This window comes from Rhinatrema bivittatum, chromosome 1 (assembly GCF_901001135.1).
Source record: "Rhinatrema bivittatum chromosome 1, aRhiBiv1.1, whole genome shotgun sequence".
In the NCBI taxonomy this organism is placed as follows: domain Eukaryota; kingdom Metazoa; phylum Chordata; class Amphibia; order Gymnophiona; family Rhinatrematidae; genus Rhinatrema; species Rhinatrema bivittatum.
This window is the reverse complement of record NC_042615.1, coordinates 771378904-771405811: the sequence shown is the minus strand read 5'-3', so window position 1 is coordinate 771405811 and position 26908 is coordinate 771378904. Positions and strand designations below refer to the sequence as shown.

Here is a 26908-nt window from a genome sequence, read left to right as displayed (position 1 = left end):
GGCCTGCTCCTTTGTTGTGCTCCTTAGGCGCGCGACGCCTGTGAGCTGCTAAGATTTAAAGGGCCGTCGGGCTGTCCCCGATTGGCTGCGACGTCAGCTGTTCCGAGGCTGCGGATTGGCCGAAGAGGAGCCGGAAGAAGAGGAGCTCCGTTCCTGGCTTGGACGCCTCGTGGATGGCGCTGGGGGCAAGGGTGAGGTAGCATTTGACAAGCATCTGGTTGTAAAGTCAACTGCGAATCTAAAAGAACTCCCAAACTTACCTCAATTTATTTGATAGAGAGATTTCTTCAAAGCTAACCGAAGCCAAGTTATTGGTAGGAGGACCCTTATTTACCTAGAACAACCAAGTTTTCAATATATTCAGACAGCACATTACGCAATAACCAAGCATACATTTCTGAAAAAATTCTCAGAAAAAATACTATATACGATTGTATATCGTCAGTATATATAAAATAGGTCAATTCCAAGGCTTTAAGGATTGACTCTAATGGGAAAAGATAAAATTAAAAATGATGGAATATAGTGTTGAGCCCCGAGGGACACCTGAAGACAGTTTTACCAAGACTAGAACTACTCATCTATTTGAACGCAGTCTTCTACCATGTAAAAAAGAATAAAACCAATGCAATACCATCCCAGAGATCCCAGTATTTTCCAAACGTGAGATAATATCATGTCTGCCAGTATAAAATGCATTAGAAACATCAAATTGAATAAGAATTCTAGCCCTACTATGCTCCAGACTGCAAAGCAATGTGTCTGGGAGAGACAACAGTAATAATTCTGTATTGTGTTCTTTTTTTAAAACAAATTGTTTTTTGTCAAATATGTCACGATCTAGTAAAAAATTCTTACTGTATCAAAACACTGTTCTCCAACATCTTAGCCAGTGTAGGCAAGTTAGATACGGGTCAATAGTTTGATACATCACAGAGAGGGTCATTCATCAAATCGCGTTAGGGCCTTATCTCTGGCATTAGGGCCCTAATGCCCGCGGTAGCACCATAATTCATGCGATAAATAACACATTGCGAGATGCATATGCTAATTCAAAAAATTTAGTCAAAAGAGAGAAGTTTCGGCAGAGGTTATGAAAATGAGGGGTGTTTAACGTTGCATGCGATAGTGTAATGCTCGTTATCACAGGTTTTAACGCCGGAAATAACTACACCGTTTTTCCTAGCATTATGCTGTGCGATATGCCCGAACCAGGATTTGCGCTAAATATTTATTTATTTATTTATTTAACATTTTTCTATACCGACCTTCATGGTTAAATACCATATCAGGACGGTTTACATCGAACAGGGGTAAAATAACTAGATAAAGGAAGAAAAAAAACAAAGTTACATTACAACGAGGACTGTGAACTTGGAAGCTTAGGAAGCTAGAAGAGAAATATAAAGTTAAGTTAAAGGGAGAGAAACAAATTCCGGACTAGAGGTAGTCCAGACTAGAGATAGTCCACATGTTAGAGTCGGTATCCATGCTGTCAAGGTATTCAGAGGAGGGGAGGATCCATTAATCATGGGTAGATAACGCCTAATGTGTATCCCAGGGTTCTGGGAAGGCTTGGCGGAACAGCCACGTTTTGAGTTTTTTCTTAAAAGTTAGCAGGCAAGGTTCCAGCCTAAGTTCTGCAGGGAGGTTGTTCCAGATGGCTGGGCCTGCTGTCGAAAATGCTCGGTCCCTGGATGCGATGAGTCGTGTGGCTTTGGTTGGAGGGGCTTGTAGCGTTCCTTTGGATATGAGTATTACATAGGATATATATCGCAAATCCCGTTTCGGGCAGAAGGGGGGGCGGGGGAGGGAGTGGAATAGAGAGAGAGAGAGCCTCTGGAGTGTCACATATATAAGTAAACTAGTTATACCACTGTAGGAGGGTCAACTAGTAATGCAAGGTGAGGTTTTGGTGGGGATCTAGGCTTTGAGGAGCAGTTTTACATGTAGAATTAGAGATACGAACAACACAGAACACATCAGTGAAGATTTTGAGTGAGGAAAGGTACATAAAGATGAGATTTGTACAATGTACTCTCGACCTAGCTTGAGAGCGTATAAAGAGACTCTCTCCCCCCTCCCCCCTCCCCCAAAATGCCTGCCTGGGGACTTCGCAGCTTCCAATGTGAAATTATTGTGGGTGTGGTATCTCAAAAATTACCCTAACTACACCCCCTTTTTTTTAATCTCTGGCACTATTCATGCAAAATTTATAGCAAAATGATGTCTAGGTCTAAGTGATATATTGTCGTCCTCCTGGACTGTTGTAACTGATGCCTCTTTCAATTGGTTAGATATACAAATTCCTAATATTAATTGTAGAGACTGAGGCCTCAACTAGATGGCCCTAGTTCCCAGCACTTATGTTTTAGTCATCTATATTACAGGCTATGCCATTGAAATCTGCTCCTCCCCCAGAGACTTGCAGGAATAGGCAGTCCTGCAGTAAGGGGGTGCTAGACCATTTGACTAGAAGACAGTGTAGTGTTGATTTCAGAGAGGAAAGACATGTGCTCTCCACAGTTAGCCCTCCGTTAAACAAAGGAAGGGAGAGACACTGCCCTGCCAGTCTTGATGATAGACTGGAGGGAAGAGGGATTTAGAGTGTATATCTCTTTGCCCCTACAAGATGAGATTACAGAGACCTGTTAATTAGGTTAAGTAATTTCATAGATTGAGTTTCCAACTTTGGGAAGGAAGTATTTTTACTGCCCCCTTCCTTGCCCAGGTCAGGACTATAATTTCTGTTCCAGAGCTGGCCCTTCTTTCAGGAGGATCACAAGCTATTCTTTCAAAGAGGAGTTTGGAGAAGACCACCATCCGGAGAGCCCCAATTGGAGTTTCTACCCTGAGACACTGGATATAGGCAGGTGAAGATCAGGAGTTCCCTTCTGGAAATCATCTACTGTGGGGAAAGGGACATCTGTCCTGGTTAAGATGCCCCAGCCCCTTGGGACAAATATTCATCCCACATCATGGATGAATCTCAAGTTCTAAGTTTCAGCATTATGGGACACTTCAACAGAGTAATACATAATTTAAATTTGTACCACGTTAAAGAGAAGGAATCTGATATATATTTATTAGACCTTTACCATTGTATATAATTAGATCTTTACAGTTGCTCCAGAGCTCTGCTGCGAGGGTGTTAACTGGAGCCAGAAGATATGATCGTATTACGCCTCCTCTTTTTTACCTTCATTGGTTACCAGTAGAATGTGCTATAAAGTTATAATACATAAAATTGTGTAGAACCTAGACAATGTCTGGCTGTGGACGAGCATACATTTATATACACAATTTACGATCTAAGAGATTTACGATCAATAAATAAAAGATAGCCCCCTCTGTTAAGCAATTCATCTAAGGGAAATGTGTGATAGGGCTATATCAGTGGCAGGCCCACCAATCTGGAATTATATGCCAGATGAGCTTCGTTTAATGGGGGACCTTAGAGCATTTAAGAGGTCATTAAAGACCTGGCTCTTCAGAGATGCATTTAAAGATTAGAATCTTATTTGGCAGATTGAGAAAGGAGTAGACAATATGGAACATGACAGACCTTTCTAGAGATGAACAAAAAGTTAAGAATATACTGATATTTGAGAATGAATGTTAACTTGTTTGTTTTTAATTTGAATTATTAGATTAATTTTTATTGTAACTTTAATATTGTTTTTATGTGTACTTTTTGATCTTTGTGTAAAGTAATTATATATGTGAAAAAATGTAAACTGTTTAGATTTATAAATGGTGTAGAAATTCAATAAAATAAATAGATTTATATATTTTATTTATTCACTTTATTGATTTTTCTACAATCAATATCAGTAAATATTTTTTGAACACCCTTCCATTGAGTCCTGCCTGTTTTGTCCATGTTCTTGTCCCGAAGAGCAAGGGTACCACACACTTGAACAATGAAGGTTTTCTTCATCCCTACAGAAATAATTCTCCCCCCCCCCCCCTGAGAGAAATAAGAGTTAGGGGGAAAACAGAAGAGCTAGCCCCCGGAAAGAAAATATTTTATGGCCCTTTGGGATCATCACTATTCGCCAAAAAAGGATTCTATAATAAGGGAAACTTCCTTCATGTTCCTAATGAAGGTAAAAGGCATGGGGCAAGAGGCAATGATGACCTTTTTAAATTAGCTATCATAGAGGTAATTTCTTTCAATGTAAGAGAGCAAAATTCCAACTACCTATCTATTTTTTCTGGTAAGATTGGCATGTTATTTGCTACAGGAAAAAAACCCAAGCTGTTTCCTGATTGTAACATTTTTGACATGAAGAACATCAGCAAAAGTATCACAATTGTGGATTTTCTGATCCACTACTAATAGCTTTGTCAACTTTTTTTTACTAAGTAAAATAATTCCAAGGAGTATTAATTGATGTAGCAAGCAATTTGGAATAATAGTCACACTTTGCTTTATGACAGGCTACTCTGTAGTCATACAGTAATTCCTGATAGGCTGATCTTAGATCCTCATCATAATATTTCCTCCACCATCTTTCAGCCCTGCAGAGCAATTTCCTCTGCTCTGTCAATTTGTGAGAAAACCAAGCAACAGTCCTTTACACTCATATTTTTTATTTTTGAAAATACATGCACCAGTGGTTTCATCATCCTAACCCCACTCCAGGAATGCCTCTTTCAAATGTGCATAAATGCTTGTAGGAAATTGTTTCTGTGCGAGCTTTATGCTTATAGCCTCTGATGCAATTTTCAAAGGCATGTAAAATGGCATTTTATGCATGTATTTGTTTTTGAAAAATTATACAACTTGTTATGTATGGAGGATGTGGATTGAGCGTGCCTTCATACGATGCCAACCTGTGAAGTTTAGCTATCGTGTGTGTGAGCCTTAAATGGCTTCTAAATCATTAGGCACCTCAATGCAGGTTTTAAATTTATGGTTGTGTCCACGGGTTTGCGTGCTCTGCAAAATGTTTTCTAGATATTCAAGCCACCACTTGTATTATACTTGCGTGTGTGTAGTCAATCTTGTGCTGCCGACACCAAGGCGTTTCGGAGCTTGTGCTCCTTCTTCACGGGCTTTGCTTTGACAAGAGAGACTGCATAAACACTGTGGCAATTATTGCTGTGGCTGTTCAAATGGTCGTGGACTGCGGCGCTGGAGACGCTGGTTATCATGCTCCGTGTTCTGAAGCCACGGCTGCCTGAACCTGCTCCTCTGGCTAGCGCCAGAGGAGCAGGTATTTGTTTTTGAACATGTATTCCATTAGTGGTGCTATGTAAGCCCCCCCACCACACATACACACACACACAAACTAATATTTGTTACAAAGGAAACAAGAAGATAGCTGGGTGGGGCTGATATCATTTTAGGATTAATGAAACTTTCAAGACATACACTATTGGAACTAGTCAAGTCCCTCAAAGTGCCTGAGGAAGGGACCTGAGCAGTCTTGAATGCTTGTCTTATAGAAGTGTCATCAATATCAAGTCGACCAGGATGGTGTCACAAACTCACACTCTTCTCCTATTTTGGTGTTGTCCATTCTCATAAGTGAAGCAGTTGATTCCAGTGGCCCTTACAGTACTGGATGACTCAAGAACATTCTAAAATATTTTAAAGTTTGGGGAAAATTCTTCTTTTGTAATGTGCATTCCATTTGAATGTTCATCTCTTCCCATTCAGTTCAGGAATTTGCCTCTGGGTTGTTGTCAGAGCACAATAAAAGGATGAGATACTGCTTTGTTAACCTTTATTCTGTAAGGTCAACATGACAAGGGTTAATATCCTCTCTCCATTTTTAAGAGATTTCTGCACTCTCATAGGAAAGAGAGTTCATGCAGTTCTATTAGGGATATTTTTCTCTCCCGTTTAATTAAAATTAGCTTTATCTATTGGCAAAAAAAACTTGGTCCCTTCTCCTCCTTTTCCAAACTGCTTTTCTTAATACAATACATATATGGCATTTAGGCAGAATTTTCTTTTTCTGTATTTAATATAAGGAGTTTCACTACCATCTACTGAGCAGAGGTGGTATTGTCACCTTACACTCATTGCTTTTTCTGGGAGGTTTGAATCATATTAAGCTTGCTCATAGCTTTCCTTGAGATGAGAAAACTTACAAATCAATAAGTTTGTAGAACAATAAAAAATTGTATATCTTTATTTTTCAAAAAAAGTAATTAGCTGAATCTCTTCCTTACTGATTGAAGAAAAATGACTTGGTTCTATATGTCTCTCTTTGTTGCATACATTTATTTTGAATTCTCTTTGAATATATTTAATGTATTTTTTTCAGATCTTTCTTAATGGAACAGGATAGACTCTATTTATGTCTAAAAATGATTTACCATTGAATTTTACCATTCAGGGCCCTACACAGACTAATCCTGACTTAAAATATTTACCTAACTTGCTTTGTACTGCATCACTGACTTTATGATCATAAAACTACCCAGGAACGTAAGATATTCAAAATTAAAATAGTCAAACACATTCAGACATGCGCAAAAGAACTCAATAGGGACATCATTGTCCTCTCCCAGTAGCTGTCATGGACTCATATAAGTCGTACAGTCAGGCACCTCTGTTATGCCTCATCCTTTCACTTTACAGTCCTGTTTGAGTTTTCAGAATATCTACAGGAAGAGAACAATTATGAAATAATACAATATAATATAAAATTTAATAACATGCCCGTGTCGCCGCGAGCATGTTATAAAATACGATATCCGCGCACACATGTGTGCAGGCAGCCTGTGACTCACATGCTCGGGGGGGGGGGGCGGAGGGGGAGGATTTTAAAAAGCAAAGCCTAGCGGACTGAGAAGGACCTTTCCTATACCCCTATATAACCTTCCTACCTTTTCCCCTCTCCTCCCCAACATCTACCCCCTACCTATTGGATTTCTTTTTATTTTTTACCTTACTGCTCCTTTGGAGCAGCTGTAGACTCTGCATGCCGGCTGGCTGCCAGCACGTGCTTCCCTGGGACAGTGGCTAATGGCGTTGTCCCGGCCCGGCACTTCGGTCCCCCCCTCCCCCCCAATCTTAAGCTCGCCGGGCTTTTAAAATTTGGGCATTCGTGCACGTACCTTATGCTAATTTTCAAAGAGAAGCCATGCAGGTAATTTCTCTATGACCATTAGTGTAAAGTTTGAATGCTAAAAGCACCTGTGTACTTTACAGCTACACAGACTATTTGAAAATTGCCCCATCTGTGTATAAGATGAAACTACGTATATTGTGTCACCATCCTATGCAAATGTATCTCATTTGATTGACTGTGAGGTAAACAGAACTAATTTGGGAAGCCATGCTTTATAGGTTTGAAAACTGACACCACCACCACCTTCCCCTTGTAATGCGACCTGTAAATTATTTGTGTTCAGGCAATTTCAGGCCTAACTACCCTTAACAGAAGACTTGGGGAAAGCTTACACAGTGGCAGTTGCTACTAGCCAAAAGCTTGCTGGGCAGACCATTTTGGTCTTTATCTGCTATCTTTCAATGTGTTGTTCTGAATTAAAGGAGGAGGCATAGCCTTCAAAAGCTTGTGACAGTGAATTGTTAACCCAATATAAAGGTATTATCTACAGCTTATTTGTTGATCTTTGGGTCCAGATGGACTAACATGGCACTCACAATACTTTATACAGTGGGAAAGAAATGAAGGGAGGGAAACCCAGGAAAAAGGCAGGAGGAAGGGGAGAATGAGGAAACTGAGGTTTTATGTGTGGCCTGCGTTGTCTGCTGGATATGGGACTGGTAGCTGTGTGTGTGTGATTATAGATGTAACTGTATAAAATAAAATGGGTAAATATGAACAAATTGTGGATCAGTGAAATTAAGGAGAAAAGAGAAAACTAATACGCCATAAATAAAAGAGAAATGAGAAAAAAGATGGAACAGCTAATAAATTAATAAGAAAACAACAAAAGTTTTAAAACCATTTTCTGTGTATATGCTGTTAGTATTGAGCACTTTGTCTTAGTGTCTTAGGGCAGGGACCTTTTCTTCTTGAATTCTTATCATTGAGTTGTTAGCACTACTGAACATAAACAGTGCTATAATTATAAGTATGTTGGATGTGTTTGTTTTTTGTTAACTGACACAGTCCTTCTGATCCTGGAGTTTGGTGTGTCCTTCAAATTTTAGAAAATGGCTAGTAGTCACTCAGGCTAGTGAAAATTGGTCATCCCTAAGTTTGAAAGTAGGTACTCAGTCACCGAATTGGTGACATAAACCATCCATGTCTTAGAGCCAACATCCAGGACCAAATAGTATCCATAACATTCAAAATAAATTGCTCATCTATGAATGAAGATTTAAGCTCATTGTTCTCATGTTGTTCATTTCTTTTAATGCAGGTACACCAAGATCAGCACTATGACTGATGGGGACTATGACTATTTGATCAAACTCCTTGCCCTTGGGGACTCTGGAGTTGGAAAGACCACGTTCCTCTATAGATACACGGACAAGAAATTCAACCCCAAATTCATCACAACTGTGGGAATAGATTTTAGGGAAAAACGAGTGGTAAGTCACCATTTCCTCAAGCATTTTTTTTGTTTAGAGAGAATTGCCTTATAGTTTTCCAGCAGGGTTAGAGTGTGATTTATAAATAATACAAATTTTAATAGTAAGTTTATATCGCCCACTTAGGTGGGCTTCATTCACCATAAAAGATAAGTCATAAAAGATGTCCTATTATGGCATTTAAAATAACTCTGTATATTTGATACTTGCCAACCAAAAATATTTAAACTTGTCTTCATCTCTGCATGGAAATATCACGCTCTAAATATAGTACATACTTGACCCATTTTAATTCTTGCTCGACCAGCCAGATCAGAGAATTTCAAACATGCAAAAAACTGAGTCACCCAACCTAATATGACAAATGGGGCCAAATCATTTAGATGGTAACTTTCAAACAAGCGCTCAGGCTCACAGGGACACGGCCATTTTATGACTTGTGTGCACATATGCACGCATGTTCTAAAATAGCCTGGTCATGTGCACATGTGCACGCAATTTTAAGTGTACGCATACCTAGCTGTGTAAATCAGGTTTCTACCACATAGGTCAGGGTATTTTATAATCTGTGCACGTCCACACCATTATCAGTTTCACCATTTTGCCCAGTCGAGAGTTAGGTCCTCGAAAACCCGATGGTTTAATAGCCTCCCCTCCCCACAGTTACCCCAGACCCTTTAAACCCGTCAGAAAAGGCTGTGCATCTCCTCCGTAGCAGAAATAAACTTACATGGTACTGGACCTGGGCGCACACCCAGGTGCATAAGTATTTGCGCGCACATCTCTTGGCCCTGCCTCGGAACGCCCCTGCCCAAACCATCCCCCTTTTTAATTCTGAGTGAGATGTACACACAGCAGGAGATAGGCGTGCATGCTTTTAAAATATGCAACCATGTGTAAGCCCTACAGGTGCGCACCCCCCCCCAATTTTGGCGTCCACCGGGCTTTTAAAAGTCACCTTTTACTGTGCACACCAACTAGCAACCCAATCACTAATGATTTAGCACAAGTGAAAGTCAGTGCTAAATCAGACATGCACATTCACACGCATGCAAAATAGGCATTTATTTATTTATTTATCTATTTATTTATTTAACATTTTTCTATACCGTCGTTTGGTGGGAACCGTCACAACGGTAAGGCACATAAAATGAGGCTCACGAATGAAGACGTTGTGCCATTTTAGGGTCAGTAACATAGTTTGTAAATGATATAAATTGGTAAGTGTAATGAGTCATTTCCGATTCATATTTTCACAGTTTAGTTACTAGATTACCTTTATCATTGTACTTTCATCCTTTTACTGAGCTTTAAAAGAAAGAAACTTAATCTGATTAAAATTACACACAATGATTTTGGTTATGTGTTTGTTGTTCAATTGTTTGTACCTGCTTTCCCTTGAGTACTATTCTCCTTTCTCTTTTTGGTAAGCTAGTTTAAAAAGCCAGGTTTTTAGATTTTTTCTGAAGGTTTTGTGTTTATTGTTCCGAGGCATGGGCGATAATGAGCTGTTTAGCTTGTATTACTGTATTCACGAAGGATGATTACATTTATTGAGGCTATCAGACACCAATAAGTTTAGCGTTGCTCCCTTTGTTTGCCTGCATCCAAACATTATCAACCAAAGCCAGCAAGATGGTCTCACTTCTGTGATATGCATGAAATCCTGATTGAAATTGAGGAAAGATCTTTGTTTGTATCAAATAGTCCAAAAATTGATGATATACTAATTTCTTAATTATTATAAAATGAAAAACAGCAGGTTTGATACTGGGCAATAGTTTAAAATTTCTCAAGGTTCCATTTAATAATTGGCATGGCAATAGGGGAGAGATAGGAGGGTATTGTATGGCCCCAAGAGGTCCTTTATGACATTGGGGTGAGGGGTAGGCTTGTTGATTTGGCCCCTGGCGTGTCCTTGTGGCATCAGAGGAGGTAGAAAGGTTTTAACCTTACCCAGAGGAAAAGGTAGGGATGGGAGAGAATCAGCTGTCTCGGAGGGGGCTTGTTGATTTCAGAAGGGTGTGAGCTCACTGAAATGAGTAGGGTGGGGGAAAGAAGACTGCTTCTGGAGGAGCTTCTTTAGGGTCTGGGATGGGAGGGGGGGGTCAGTTAGCATAGGCAATTTTGTTCATTTACTCAAGCGTGCACATAGTAAAAAGTCTTCATTTCTTGTGTGCATCTTCAGTCAGGTGTACATTCTGCATATCTTTAGCTTAGTGAATTGCTTGCTAATGCTGATTTTATTATGCACACTTAAAAAAAAAAGTTAGTATGCTGTTTAATGGCTTTGAGCCTTTGGCTTTTGCTGGCATATAAATTATTCCCTTATGTGGTAGATGATCACTGATCAGCAATGATTTAATTAGGCCTGTGTTACCTATTTGTCATCATTTTGCTCCTTTGGAGTTTGAGTATTCTCTTATGCTTCAGGTTAGATGATAAAACATCAGACTTGAAGAATAAATAAAATAAGTGTAAATTCAACAGATATTGTGTTCCTTGCATCTCTCAATTGATTTTCGATTATAGTAGGAAAGAATACATTGAGCTAATGGGAACAGAAAGGCAAAGGGATAACTTTGACATACCTATTGTGCAAGAAATACATTTATTTATTTCATTTCTTATATGGTGCCTTATGCAGGCTCTTTAGAAAAGATGAAAAATACAGTGCAGTACAAAAGGGTGTGCACTCAGAAAAAAAAATTAATTTCTTTTTGTGTCATTTCCATTTTTTATTTCATTTTTTCGTTTTGTTTTAATATGGGTTGTGTTTTGTTTTGATTATTTAACAAGTACAAACCCATTTTAATGCACATTAAAACCATTTAATGCATGTTAAGAAATTGTACACACCAGTAATTAATCAAACTGAGAAAAACATAAGCATTTCCTTCAAATTAAATGACTAAACCTAAAGAAGATCCAAAAGAGACAAATTAGACATCAGAATGTGCACTCTTTGGGAGTGTCCTGTCTCCACAGATGTTTTTCTGTTTGATTACTGCTGTCTTGCTTTCACAGTAGCGTTTCTGTTACTGAAGATGTTCATGCTTTTGTTCTGCATACTTTCCTGGTTTCTGTTATACTGTAAGATGGTGGTCAGCATGCATATTCACAGCTTTTGCTGTATTCAGTGCCACTGATTCTAAAGGATTAATCTCTGACTGTGAAGCAGAAGATCCTGGGTATTTTTCATCATGTTTTCAGTCGATTCTGATCAGTCTGTGTACATCAGCAGCTATTCTGATCCAGCCCTGCAGAATTATCCTCATTTAACCTGTCTTTATTTCTGTGGCCCAGACTGCCCTGGTTGTTGTTATCTTCAGTTTATGTACAATAAAACTCTGTTAATTGTTTTACCTGTTAATAAAGTTTGGAGTTGAAGAAGCAGCCTCTTCTGTCTGTGAGTAAAGACTGCGTTAAGCTATCTGTTCAAGTTGTGCATAGTGAACACGTGAGGATGACAGATTAGTGAGTGTTTAGATCAGAAAACAGGGAGGAGGCATTTTTAAGGAGGTGGTAATTTGTTCTACAGTGGAGGTGCTAGAAGGGAAAAAGAACAAAAACAAAAAATGTGCCTGTTTTATATGGGAAATATGTAGAAGAGTATGTGACTGTGTGTAAAGAGTGTAAGGTACAGGTGAACTAAGGTATAGAGATAGGGAGAAAGATCATGGATCAATTTAGGTGATTAAAGCTTGCTGTAAAGCCTTATTTGAAGCCAGTGTAAGGAGTGGTGGGGGTATTGCAGCCAAATATAGGGCAAGAATATTTTTATTTGCCTGACAGGAAATATTTCTCTTACCAGCAAAAGTGAATTGAACCCGTAGAGAGGTTTTTTTTTTTTCCCTAGCTTTTTTTCATACAACTCTTAGAACTAGATTGAATGGGGTAAAGTATTTGTGTTAAAATTGATATTTAGTTTGGTGGGTTAAAGAAAAGCCAGCTAGTAAGTAACAGTAGCTTTCATATGTTTTAATGCTTTTAGATGTACAATAATACCGGAGCAAATGGATCCCCAGGAAAAACATTTAAGGTACATCTACAGCTCTGGGACACAGCAGGACAAGAAAGGTAATATGGAGATATAGTACATAATTCTTTAATTTGCACAAATTTAATTTAATTTAATTTGCAAGAAATGTTCAAATACACTTTTGTAAAGCAGTGGAGGTTTGCGGTTAAAAATTCTCCATACTTTGTAACAATGGTAACTAATATGAATAGAGAGAGAGAGAAGATGGAGGAGGAAATTTTCAGCAATGTACCTAACTGCTGAGTTAAACATGTAGTTTCACAAGCATCCTGGTTTTCAGACATAATGAGGGTAATATTCAGCCACTGTTTGACTCGGCTAGTTAGCCAGATAAACCTATCTGCCTAATGTAGGGCCTCATTTACTAAGTATTTTTCCCATAGAGATAGAATGGGAGAAAAGCCTTAGTAAATCAGGCCCTAAGTCTGTATATTCAGCAGTGCAGATGGAAGGGTTTAGCCACCTAACTGTAGGGATAGGACTGCAGCATGACTAGAGTTATCCATTATCCGGCTAACTCCGCTCCTCCCTTGATGCCCTTGCTTCACTCATCATTTAGCCGGATAAAAACATATCTGGTTATGCAATTATCTGACTAAGTAGTAGCCTCTGAGCCCGGGCAGATATTAGCTGCGTGAGTCAAAACTTATGCTATGCTGCTAACTATACACATTTTAAGGTGTAACTTTCAAAGTGAAGCACTTGCGCGCATTTGCCAATGCACGCATATGGCCACACCAATTTTATAACGTGAGTGTTTATGTGCACATTTTATAAAATCGGCTACCTGCGCTTACATGCGCACACGATTTTATAGCGACACGTGCATGTGCGTGTGAATGCCGTTCTGAGTGCATAATTGGGGGTATTTTAGTAGATCGTGCTGGGCATTAGGCCTATTTCCCAGTTCTCTCCCAGTTTGCCTTATTAAAAGAGACAACTTCCTAAACCCCCTACCTAACTAGCCTCTCTTTTACTGTATTAACCCCGACCCTCAAAACCCTGCTAACTACCCTTTTTTAAAAAATGTATCCACTTACTCGCAGCCCATAGCAGAAGCAAGTTACGCGGTTGTGGGATTCTCGCGTGTGCCAGTGCATGTAACCGACTGCATACTGCAGTCTTAGCCCGCCCAGACCATGCCCTGACCACGCCCTCATCCCGCCCCTTTTTCGGCAAACCTTTTTTATTCGTCTACTGGGAAAAACGCGCGTGGCCACAGGCCTTTTAAAATCTGCGCGGCGCTCACAAGTCATGCATGTATCTCTCGGTTTTGCAGCATGCAACCCTTTTAAAATCTATCTCTTAATATTGACTTTTACATTACTTTGCATCACAGTTTGCATGTAAGTGGCATGCTGCTTACACTACACTAATAACGTTATGCAAGTTCAGGTTACACGTGTAAACCTTTAACATGTCTCTGGAATATCCTTTTTCTGTGTGGGTAAATTGATCCATGTAATGAAACTCCATATACATTTAGCGGTGGCTCAAGATCCACATTGCACGCATAGGGCCGTTATGTGCAAATGTCCTTATTTAATGTGCCTAAGTCATGACTTAGCTTTTGAAAATGTACATATTTTTCATTCTTTCTGAACTTTTGGTAGCTAAACTCAAAAAAATAAATACAACTGTCAAGGTTAAGCGTGTCTCTGAGTTTGCAATTAATTCAGCTTTACGTTTTAGATACATTCAGATTTTGGTTTCACTTATGTTTCCAGATTTTTCTTCTCTGAGTTACTCCATGCAGGTTTTGTTTTATACTATTGTGCAGCATCAGATGAATACCACAAAATTTTCTTTTGAATCTGGAAAAATGCCTACTTCAATCCTCTGACAATAGTAGCCTATATGGGATCAGGTCCCAGCCAGCCCTGCCTGCCTTACCAAAACTAGTCACAGCTCTGCAAACTAGGGAGGTAAAGGCTGAGACAGAGCTTGGTCATCTTAACTGTCAGTTCCCAACCCCCGCAGGCACTGCTAGATGAATTGATGGTGAACATACTTGATGACCCTGTACCTGCTCTGGAAGAAGTAAGATGAGTTTCAGTCATAGGGATAATGAAAATTCAACTGATCGGTCTGTTTGTAAGGGGCTGCCTCCTTCTATGGCCACTGCAGCTTGCTTACTGGAACCCAGCTGGGGGCCACTTCCTGTGGCTGACACATAATCAGGGTCTCTTCCTTCCAGTGATTCTACAAAATATATTATCTTCTCAAGCTTCCACCGCACTAGGACTAGCTCCTGCGGTGCCCCAGTGGTGGACAGGGGAAAGGAGGGTAAAGGGGAAAATGAGAGATGGTAGAGGGTATAGGAATGTATGGAGAACTAGGAAGGGTGAGAAAGGATGGCCAATGTACTAAAGGGTGTTATGGGTAACATGCCATTAACGAGTATTAAACTAGTATAAATGTGCATTAACATTGATTTAGCATGTTCACAAATGTATGCAAAACAGACAGCTGTATAATATTAAAATAAACATAAATGGCATTAGGCAATGTGATTTTCATTAGCATGCCAGTATTCCAGAAAATTAACTATACCTCCCTGAGGTGAAGTAACTTTTTTTTTCATTAGCCTCTTTGGCTAATGCAAGGCCCAATGCGGACTGCACTGATCTCCAGGCCCTGTCCCCAAGAGAACGCTCTAGCACCCCCCCCCCCCACCCAAAAAAAAAATCATCCCCCTCCCTCTGCTTCCCCGGAAAAGGCACCCTACTCTGGAATCTCTCTCCCTCTCTCCAGGGCGAAAAGGCCTTCCCACTCTGGAATCCCCTGCTGTTTCCGTTTCCAGGGAAGTACTACTGCATGGAATTCTTCCTCCTTACCCCTGAAAAAATATTACTCCCTCCCACACAAGATGATCCACTCCCTCTAATCTTTCTCCCTTTCCTTTTCTCCTGCCCCCTTGAGTCTGTCCTTCCTGCTGTGTGAGATCAGCCCATGGCATTTTGAATGGCAGAGCTGGAATGACAGGAGGTGGGGTGGTTCCTCCGTTCTGAAGCATGGAGTTCAGCACCTTCAGAAGGGACAATAGAAGGATCAACCCGGAAGGAAGGAAGGTGACTGGAGGGGCCTTTGCTTGGTATCCAGAAGGCTTACTGTCTGGAGAGAGAGAGAGGGGGGGTTCTGGGGGGCAGGACCACTTGTCCAGGAAAGGAGGACAAGGGACTGAGATTAATGAGGGTAGGGTTTCTTCCCTAGGAGACAGTAAGGGTATTCTTGAGCAGCAGGTCTTCTGCTTCAGAGGGATGGGGGGGGGGGGCATCTTTTCCATTGGGAAGTCGGGTATGGTGACGGTCATTGCAGCTCACATTAGCCCCTGCAGACAAATGCCAGTATGTTACCGACAAGTAGTGTGGGTGCTTTATTGTTAGTTGTAATGCAAGTGTATTATTGCCAGTGGTATTGGCATTCTCTCCCAAATCTCAAGATTAACGTCTTTGGAGGCCCAATATTCAGTGGGATAAATGTCCCATTGAATATCAGCAATACTAGCTTAAGTGGCTATATTCAAAAAGATATCCAGTTAGGTTTAAAGTTATCTGTCTAAAATGGCTTTGAATATTGGATTCTGGGTGTTTTAACACTGAGTTTTGTGGGAGATAATACCTTGATTAAAAGCCAATAACACATGTTACCGGATGATTTTAGCATAGCTTAGTACACTGGTGCCATAGAGAGCTAGAGGTCTGGTAGAGGTGAAAGATGGAGCAAGATAGAGGCCATAGACTGAAGGGATACTCAAAGACAGTTGGAGGACTGGGAGTGAGAAACAGAAAGGAGGAGGTAGGAGAGAGCAGTGGGCATGAGAGTTGGGGAATAATGAGAGAGGATAGCGGGAGTAATAGGAATATTACTTGACAAAGGCTTGAAAGATGGGGAGCTGGAGAAGAACAAGGAATAAGAGAGATAAAGTATGTAGGGAGAAGTAGTGTCAGGGGAGGGTGTTGGCCAGGTTCAAACAGGCAGCAGCCAGGAGATAAAGGGCTGGAGCCTTAGCAAGAGTCAACTACGGAACTGGAAATAACCAGGGCAAAGAGCCAGAAGAGACCAAGAAGGGAGAAGATGGCTACTATCCCCAGGGGAATAGATTGGTCAAAGCCAGGCCATAAGAGAGTTGCTTGGAACAAGAAATTGGTCACAGCAACCAGAAGGCTATCCAGGCTCTCTAGTGTGGTAAACTCTTTCCTATCATGGCAAAGCTCTGCTCCTTGCTTCAGGTTTGGGCTACTGTTCCTGTTCTGGCTTCGGTCTTGTTCAGCTCCACTCCCTGCTTCAAGCTGCAGTTTTCTATTCCAGTCAGAGCTTGCTTCCAGTTTGCCCTTGCTCAAAGCTACAGATAAGAACATATAAGGAATGTGATGTCCAGAAGATCCAAGTCATATGACATTTGGAACTTTCATTGTTTCATAGGTTTCACAAACTTGCATTACCAATTTTAGCCAAGGTTTTTCTAGAATTGTGTTCTCCCTGACTTCCTTCCCAGGACCATTGCTAATTCAAGAAATTTGGAGGTCTCCTCAACCAAAACAGTGATTGTTCCGCCTGGGGCTACTTGATTTGAAGCCCTCCGGTGTGGTGGAATATCCAGAAAGAATCAAGATCCTTCATCTACTCTCTTGAAGTTTCTGGTGGCCCAATCTGAGTACCCAAGTAATAATACTTTTATTCTTGTGACTTGTACACCCATGCTAAGGTCCCCTCGGAAAAACCCACAGGTCTTCTGCAAGCTGCCACCACACTTCCATGATTTTTTGCCACTATCAGCCTAGACTACATTATAGATCTTGCACTCTCACAAGACAAAACTGTGATAATGGTGGTAGTTGATCTATTTTAATATTGTATGCCAGGTTTTTTTTTTCTTTACTAATTAGGTGGAGGCCGATATTTCATGCTACTTAGCAGTTAAATAGGGACTTAGGAGGCTAAGTGGCAGCTGCTGAATATCCGGCCATGTTCAGCTAGAATTCTTCAGCTAGATAAGTATTCTTCAGCTAGATGAGTATTTATCGTGGGGACAGGTAATGGGTAGATCAAGACAGGGCAACTTATCCAGATATCTTAACCGAGTAACTGCCGGTATTCAGCCTTATCTGGTTAAATTAATTGAATAAGTTAGACCTGCTCAATAGCAGGTCAAAAATTATTCAGATATAACTTTTCTGGTTATATTCAGTTGAATATCCCTTCTAAATTAGCTGGATAAGTTAAAACCGGATAACTTACATAACTGGATATCTTTGAATATAGGCCCTATGGTATATAAATATGTTAAATAAATAAATAGATTTTCTGAGATGGGCCATTTTGTACCCTTCTTCCTATTGCTGAGGAAACAGCACAAGCCTTGTTTCAATATGTCTTCGGATACCATGGTCTTCCTGATCATATTATTTCTGTGGATCATAGTTCATTATTCACTACTGGAGAGCCACTTGCTGACTCTGAACATTCAGCTCTGTACGTCTACGGCCCATCTCCCTCAGATGGGTAAATGGAATGAGTTAATTGGATATGCAACAATATCTACAGTGCTTCCTCAACTCCCATCATGATAACTAGGTTGAACTCCTAATGGTTGCCAACTTTGCATTCAGTAAGGCCAAGCAGTCTTCCATCCAGCAGACCCCATTTTTTTACATTCTACCTCAAGTACCATTCATCAGTAAACCAGACTCTTCAGTCCCTATGACCTCGTGTCCAGAAATTGCATCAGATCCAAAAGGAGCATGTGAAATAACTGAGGCCTTAAAGGCAGCTACAAGCGACAGGCCACCCGGAAAAGAAGCAAGAGGCTTCTTGGTACTATATACGGTGGTACTATAGTTATTTCCCTGTTCAAGTGGACTTGTACTTACCTGAATAGTAATTCACCTTGCGTTTGGATTTGGAAAAGGCGAATAAATTAAATATAAAATCAAAATCCAGTCCAAGCCCCTGTGGTTCCAGTGATCATTAAATAATATATAAATACGCGTGTGTATAATATCTGGAGAGAAAGAAGGTGAGCTTGTGCACCCCCACCCCAGGGCCAAAGACTGCTCCTCAAGCACCCTGGCAGAGAACTTCCTGTCAGAACTAAAGACTTCCAAGACAGAGCCACGCCAAGGCCCATTCTGCCAGGACGGAAGTCTACTGAGACAGTTGGGGCTGAAGACTTCCAAGAAAGAACTCCAGTTGAGCCTGTTCATTTGGAGTTGAAGACCACCATAGAAGAGCCCCTTCTGGGTTGAAGGCTATTATACAGACCTTGAGGGTGGGGGAAGGGATATAAGAAAGGAAGTTCCACTAGGCCAAAGCAGAGAAGAGGTAGTTGTAAATATGTTACAAAATGCAACACTACATGTAAAAGGCTCTCCTTATATTCAGTGTTTAATACTTTTGTCAATAAGGCAGTTAATTATTTTTATTATTTCTAAATCTAAGGATAAAAATCTAAAATCTGTTTTTCTATATTTACTGTTTTAATATTTTTTTCTTTTCATACTGCTCTTGGTGTCTCCCTTTTTTTTCTGTTTCTCCCTAGATTCATCAAAATGGTATAATATTGAATGGATAATGCCCGCATTAAGAGAAAGGGGTGTGTATAGGGTAATTTGTAGAATTACTGCACCGTGCGGTAACATAGTGCTTCGCATAGGTAGCTTCGCAGGGTGCCGTAAACCTTTTCGCACCCTGCAATGGACTCTTTACTAGGGTACTATCAAGCTAGGGCGAGAGAACATAGTCTCACAAAGATGATATTTCTACTTTCCTCATGCCAAATAACGTCAAATCTTCACTGAGGTGTACTGTGCAGTTTGTATGTCTCACTCTCATGTAAAACTGGCCCCTAAACCAACACCTCACCTTGAGCTATTAGCTGGCCCTCCTATAGCTAATAAATAGTTGAATATTATGAAGGGCTTATAAATAGGCTCTCTCGTGCTCTCACATTTCTGGTGTTAAAACCCATTCAAAGCATTTGTGCTATGCGATAATTGTATTATCACGTGCATTAACGGCATAACGCATTTTGATGAATGACCCTGTATGTTTTCTCTGATTCTCTGTTCTATTTTACCTTTATTTCTATGTGTCTTTCCTTCTGTATCTCTCTCCTCTCTCTCACCATTTCTTGCCTCCACATCAGTTAAGATTCCTTAGTAATACTGGTAATCATTAATACCTGTATGTCCCCACAATATTCCCATCACATTCATTGCTAACAGAGAATGCTTCCTCCACCCTTACTCTGCCTGAGATAGATTGATAAAATCGTCATCATTTGGAGCTATGGACATAAAGCCCTGAAGACACTTCCCACCTTCACCTCTTCATTAAACTTGTATTAGAATAATCCATTCATCACATTTATTTTCTGGATACCAAGAACAACTAACAGATACATAAGAATTACCTTGTTTTAATGTTTTTATTATAATTTATTTTGTTTCACTTTTATGTATTAATGTGTGTTTATTATGATTATTTTAATTGTAATCCATTTAGTACAATTTGTCAGTATAAGCAGAATATAAATATTTTTTAAATAAAAATAAAATAAATATACTCTAAACCCACACATTTCTTCATGTAGCTGCTGGACATTTACACAAATAGCTTCCACTTCTGCTTCCGGCATGGCTGGCCAGAGCTATGCTAGAAGCACCAGGGATTGCTGTAAATGACAGCGCAATTGAGTGGACTTGGGGGAAGGAAGGTGTGGGTAGCATTAGGGTCTCGGGGAGGCAGGAAGCCCATATTTATTTTATTATTTTTCAGGGAAGCAGGAGGAATGCGGGGGTTGGGGGGGGGGGAGCAATACAGCCAATTTCATTTTGGTGGGGTTTGGAGAAGTTTAGCCAGGCTTGTAAAAATTTTATGATGGGGGTGGAGGTTAGGAATCAGGTCACAGAAAACGTTTTTTTATTGACTATTGAGTGCCCTTAACCAAAAATATCTAGTTAAGTGGCAAGTTTAGTCACACAAGGCTAGATAATTTTAGACCTAGCCTGAAATGTTTAAAACCTGACTGATTAGGTTGCAAGGTATCCAACTGCAGTTAGCCAGTGGGGACAAGTTGTCAGGCCAACGATAGCTGAATAACTTGTCCTCTTGCTGGCTTACTGTATATGCCTCCCACCCCCCCACCCCCCATATATCTAAACTTGATAAATTGTTGATTTTTGTACTTGGCACATTTATTTGTATACAGCTTAAATATTGTTTCACAGCTCTTAGGCTGTATGTTATATGGTTACTGTAAAGTCATCAATCATTAAACAGTGGTGTCATATACAGTTTCTGGCAATTGATTATCCAGTTTGTAATTACAGTAAAAGCATAGATTTACAGTGAAAGCGTGGTTTACAGCATTTACAATAAAAGAACAATAGATCGGTACTACATCTTTGTGGAAGATCAAACGGAAGTATTTTCACAGTCAGAGCAATAACCACATAGAGGACAATTTTTAAAAGCATTGATGAGGGTGAAAGCAGTGTGTGTTACCTGCAAAAAAATGCCATCTTGAGAGTTTGCCTGCCCGATAGGAAGGGAAGAACATGTGCGTGTCTTTTCTCGCATTCTGGGGAGCAGCGCCTGGGCAGGGATTGGAATTTATTTTAATTGTAAAAAGTAGGCATGTAAATTCCACTGGGGAAACTGCCTGCAGACATTAGCAGGTGTAAATTTGTGCTGGCGGTTTCCTGCTGAAAACGATTCCCATATGAGGCGCATCCCAATAATCTATAACTCTCTACTTAAGTTGGAAAGGATGAATGGGATACACGTCTGCGTAAAACAATACACTGAATCAGGAGAATTCCTGAGGCTCAAATTCACACCTCCTCCAATAGTAAATAGCATCTGGATGTAACCTTAATACCTCAGTTTGATGTGAATAACCTTAAGCAAGTTATTTTTTTCACTCGACATCTCACTGTACTCGATTGTAAAGGAATAGCTATAATAAAAATAGCAATAAAAATGTTTCTTTTTCCATGTTCCTTTCAAAATTGTCTTACAATCTAGTTATTAGAAGTATACTGCTTGTATAATATACTAACTGTAAAAATCAAGCCAGGATATTGTTTAGCTCTGTTGCACTGTATACATTTAAATCATCATAAAATATCTTACTGCTTCTTGCTTTCTGAAAGGTTCCTGCATATCTAGTCTGTGTAGTCCTTTGGATCTACCACAGCCAACTGATCAGTGACCAAAGCCTGCCATGTTAGTTCTGTCACTGAGACACAGGGAATACAAAGCTGAAAGCCATGTATACATATAAGTAGTGACTGATGTGAGTAGATTGACCGACTTTCTCAAAGTCACTATCCCCCCAATGCGACTAAAAGTCACCCACTCTTCCACAATGTTTAAGGGAGGCAGCATTGTAACATGATGTCCATGGATGCTCTTATCTGCTGCAAGTTTCATAGTTGAAAGTATGTGTGTAGTTTCTCTTTAAAAATCATTGCAAAGACTAAAGGTAAAAAAGTAAATAAAGAATTTTAAATTTAACAATTGCCAATGTCTTTGCATGTTCATTGATGATCATTGTCTCTGTTCTGTGTTAATAAAACATGCGGATACTAAACTGTAATCCCCTTAGCATGAGCAGGATCTCTGACAGGCGGAATGCATACAATTTTCAATAAATTCCCACAAGCTTTGTCCCAGTTCAGGCTCCAAATTCTCCCTCAATATGTGACAATCATATGTGTGTTTATTTTCAGATTTCGAAGCCTTACCACAGCATTTTTCAGAGATGCAATGGGTTTTTTGTTAATGTTTGACCTCACCAGTCAACAGAGCTTCTTGAATGTGAGAAACTGGATGAGTAAGTGAAACATTTATCTTAGTGTTACCTGAAATATGATTAGGTTTTTCAAGATGAGGATGTTATTATAAGTATAGTACAATATTTAGAAATATCATTACAACTGAAGACTTTTATGTCCAAGGTATCAAGTCTTCTAAATTTTTTTTTTTTTTTTTTGGGGGGGGGGGGTTCCTCCCACTACTTTGGCCTTCCAGCTCAATTGCAACTGGTCTTTATCAATTTACACTGCCTTGAACCTTGAATTGCAACTACCTGTTAAATCTTTCCCTTTTTTATATCCCCTTGGAATTCACTTAGCCCAGTCGTTGCACTAACAGTCCTCTGTTGGGATCCATGCAACAGGGCTCCTTCCAGAACCTTGAAAGCATGGGTAGGTGTCACTCTTATGCAATAACTGGGACTTCCTTCCCCCTCCCCCATCCCCTGCCCTGGCCGACCCATGGAGCTGAAGACCCCATCGAGATATTGAGCCCAGGCCCAGCCACAGATTTGTTTTTAATTGAAAAAGATAGTTTTGGATCTTGAAACTATGGACCAAATGTACACGCTATATATTTTCTCCTTTAGACACACATGGACTTGACTCATTAAGACTTTTCTCATAGACACAGAAATGGAGAAAAGGCCTTGATCGATCAAGCCCAAAATGAGAGAACACTCTAGTATATCTGTCCTAAATGTTGAAGGAAATAGAACAAAATTGCAATATTTAAAATATAAACATATTTTGATTGATATGGAATGAAAAACCCTACCACGATTTTGGATCAACTGGAAATAAATTCTAAATGAAATATTAAGAGGGCAGACCAACTAAGCAAACATTGGAGACTTCAAGTGCTGATACTTTACTACGAAAAATAATTCAGAGCACAGAAAGATGCAAGATGAGATGATATGCTATTGCAAAGGAAGGATTAATTTATAAGTTCTAGAAAATGAAAACCATGAATGAACAAAGGTCTTATCATTGTACGAAGAACAATAATCTTGTTGTATTAATTGCATGGTTCAGTCTTTTCAAAATTGCATAAAGCACAAAATCAAAGATGCTGAGCCGTCTATTCCTTTAAGTCTCATGAAAATATTTTGCACCTAGAAAAGTTGAAAGAGAAGCATCTGTTCTTTAAGGAGGCAATCTGAATAGCCCGTGTACACCTTGTAGCTAATTTTCAAAGGGAAATTACCCTTTCAAGGGCACCTTACAATCAGGCCGATGCAATATTGGCGCGCGAAAAAAATATGTGCTCATGATTGAGTGTCTGCTTTCCTAACGCATGCCCACCCACCTCTCCTGGGTGTGCGATGCAATACGGTAGTGAATTGCCGTGTAAAAAAGGAAGCACTAGGGGAAATTGTATGTCCCTAGCACCTCCTCTACATCAGGCGCCCAGGAGACGTGGCTGTCAGTGCGAGTTAGGAAAACGGACGCTCAATACGAGCATCCGTTTTCTCCGGCTGCTGGCACAAAAACATGCACAATATACACGACCTGGACTGTATATATTGTACATGTATATTGGGCATCCAGAATTTTTTTTTTTTAAGATTTTATTTTTTGCACAATGCTTCTTTCTGTGGATCCTCCTATTTTGTATCGTGACGATACTAATAAGAGGAACCACAGAAAGCAGGGTTTTTGTTTTTTTGGTAGAGCCTTTGACTGCAAAAAGCCTTAACGCCAGCTCCTGGGCTGGTGTTAAATTTGCCGCGTTATAATGGGCGCATTGGCTACGCCAGAATTTTTTTTAAATTGGGTGGTAATAGCTAATAGCCACATCAACATGGAATTTACACGTGATGAGCACTATTAGCTGTGCGCTGGTTTGGACATACACTTTGGATGTGCTGATCCCAGGATTGCATCGGGCGTAAGTGTAGCGCATCCAAATGTGTATCCAACCGTGCGTTTAGCAGCGCACTGACCTGAGCCCCCAATATTGCATTGGCCTGAATGGAAGAACAAGCCCAACAGCAAAACTCCAGGAGTAAAGCTAGACATGGAGGGAGATCACATGAGAAAATGGACTAAATTAAATATATGCTGCAAGTATAGCAGGCAACATAGACTCTTTAATCCCGGGAGGAAGAGTAGACACACTCGGATCTGTACTCTGTCCAGTCTTGCAAGTTTCACCTTTCACTTTCTCTCGTACTGAATTTCCTTTCCAGGCACACTAGACATCGGTATATGTATTCAGGAGATTTTATATCTCAGCCTCCGTGTTCTAGGGCACCTGGCAGCAGCAAAGTTTCTGGTGCACCACCAACTTCGGCAATCAACCTATGCCCCTTGTCAACACTAGTCCTAATAAAACAGCCCCCAAAGATTTGAGCCAGCTAAACTATGGAGAAAATTGCATTTCATGTAGAATGCATTTATCGTGTGCTGGGTTCCCAGACATTTTAAGAGATGGAACATTTGTCTGTCTTAATATTAATTGCCCTCAGAAGAAACCTGTTTTAACCAAGTATCTGTGCTTATTACACTTTTCTTTAAAGAAGAATGTCCCTTACTGTTTGCCCTGCAAACATTGAGATAAAGCTTCTTTGTGATCACTCAATCAGGAAAATCAAGCATACGAGGCACAGCAAAGACTTGTAAATGATTATAGATTGAAGAGCATGGACCGGTAGCAATCCCCAGCAGCATTTTTTCTGGTTCACAAAGTGGTAATCATTGCAGGAAGAAGCAGACCCATGACGCTGCCGCCCTCTGCAGCCTCACAGGTTCTGGCTTCCACTTGTTCACTTGTAGCCACGAGTGGACCATTCTCTACGACCAGGCCAAAAATGTCCCAGTAGCGGCTGCTTTTGGGTAAGGGAATACTCTTCAGCTCTTCACTACCACTGGCACTGAACAGCTAATTGGGATGAAAGGCTGCATATAAACATCGGGCTCAGCTGAGCCCTGTACTGCCCTCATTCTAGCGCTGTAAACCCACAAAAATATCTAGTAGGGTACTGTCTGCTGCAAGCACTAGGCCCCTTAAGAGTAGTATGTACCCCTACTGCCACCAGTGGTAAGTAATTCTGTCTTCTGAAATGAAGAGACCTTACTCTGGGTGCAAAAAACAAGCTTCTTTGTCATAGTTCTTGTAATCAAAGCATTAGAGGTGTCTGGTTTGAAACTGGGGAGACTCCTGAAGATGGGGATATACCCCTTCCTGCCTTTAGCCATGGATGGTCCCTCATGCTCTTCAGCCACAAGAGGAAACTCCAGAACTGCCGGGTTACCCAGTTCCAGGAGGGAGATTTTAGGCCAGTCCTGAATTTGACTGTCCCAACGTGTGATTCATTGTGGTACATAGAGCACTGATTTCAATGGGTAGAATCCGGTTCTATAAATACCAACATATACCAAAACTAGGAGTGACCAAAACATTTCCCCCCTGATATTGGGAATATTGGCAGCTCTGGAACGTCGCCTCCCCCACTCTTCAGCAGTCGAGGGAGACTCTATCATTCAGCTGGTCCATCTCAGCTTAGGTGGTCAGCCAACCAGCACCAAAAAGCTTGAGAAACACTGCTGTACGGTATTAAAGTTCTGATAAGCACCACATTTTTATCTTAATTTTAAAATCCTTTATATTATTTGACTGGTCCTAAAATGTTGTTCAGCTGTAAAGTGGATCCTGAAATGGATGTATGTGGGCTCCTTCTGCAGTAAAATACATGGCTACATTAAGAAATACATTGTAAGTTCAGGTATTATTTCTCCTTCCTAGGCCAACTGCAAGCCAATGCATATTGTGAGAATCCAGATATAGTACTCATTGGCAACAAAGCAGACTTGTCGGACCAGAGAGAGGTGAATGACAAACAAGCAAAGGATCTGGCAGATAAATATGGGTAAGTAGATAAGGTGAGCCGTATTTTGCTTTTAGAAGCAGAGAGTGGATTCCTTTCAGGGCTATGATATTATGTATTGGACTAACATGACAGTTCTCCAAAGATGATTCTGAAACTACTTAGGCTGCTCTTTCTAACTTACCATCGAAGGCTCTTTCTGCAGAACAAGAGGGGGAGGAGGGGATTACGTTGATTCTTTCTACTATCCTTGTTTAGTCAGTACGAAGGAAATTCCAAATTCCTTCCTAACACTTACAAGGAAATCTAGGAGGAATGTGAAAACATCCTCATTCTACCTATCCCATGGCTGAACCCAGTGCTGGCCCCTTGGAGTGCAGTGCTGGACCAAGCTTGCCTTGACAAGCAAGGCCCTCCCATGACTTCCTACTGTGCCTTAGTCAGAACATCCTGTCCAGCATGAGAGATGATTTCTGACTCACCTGTAGTTCACCCAAACACTCTCCAAATGGGAAGCAACTGCCTCAACTCTGAGAGGGGAACTTGATTTAGTCCATAAGCAGAGGAAATGAGAAGGTCATTGTATGCTTGAGAGCCTGGAAAGCCTTTTACCTTTGTATGAGGCCTTAGCTAGGGTAATCCTTCAGACAGGTGTACTGTGATAATTCATTACTAGAAAATGCATTTG

The 26908-nt window shown here is 40.4% G+C and overlaps 1 protein-coding gene across 1 annotated transcript in view; it reads left to right on the top strand.

Moving 5' to 3' along the window:
* Positions 1 to 26908, top strand: part of RAB27B (RAB27B, member RAS oncogene family) — a 142473-nt gene that overhangs the window by 103078 nt on the left and 12487 nt on the right. Inside the window, exons 2-5 of the mRNA XM_029579826.1 lie at positions 8353 to 8524; positions 12519 to 12604; positions 22304 to 22407; positions 26139 to 26262. Coding sequence (XP_029435686.1) covers positions 8372 to 8524; positions 12519 to 12604; positions 22304 to 22407; positions 26139 to 26262 — 467 coding nt within the window. The 5' untranslated portion in view covers positions 8353 to 8371. The remainder of the gene's footprint in view (positions 1 to 8352; positions 8525 to 12518; positions 12605 to 22303; positions 22408 to 26138; positions 26263 to 26908) is intronic.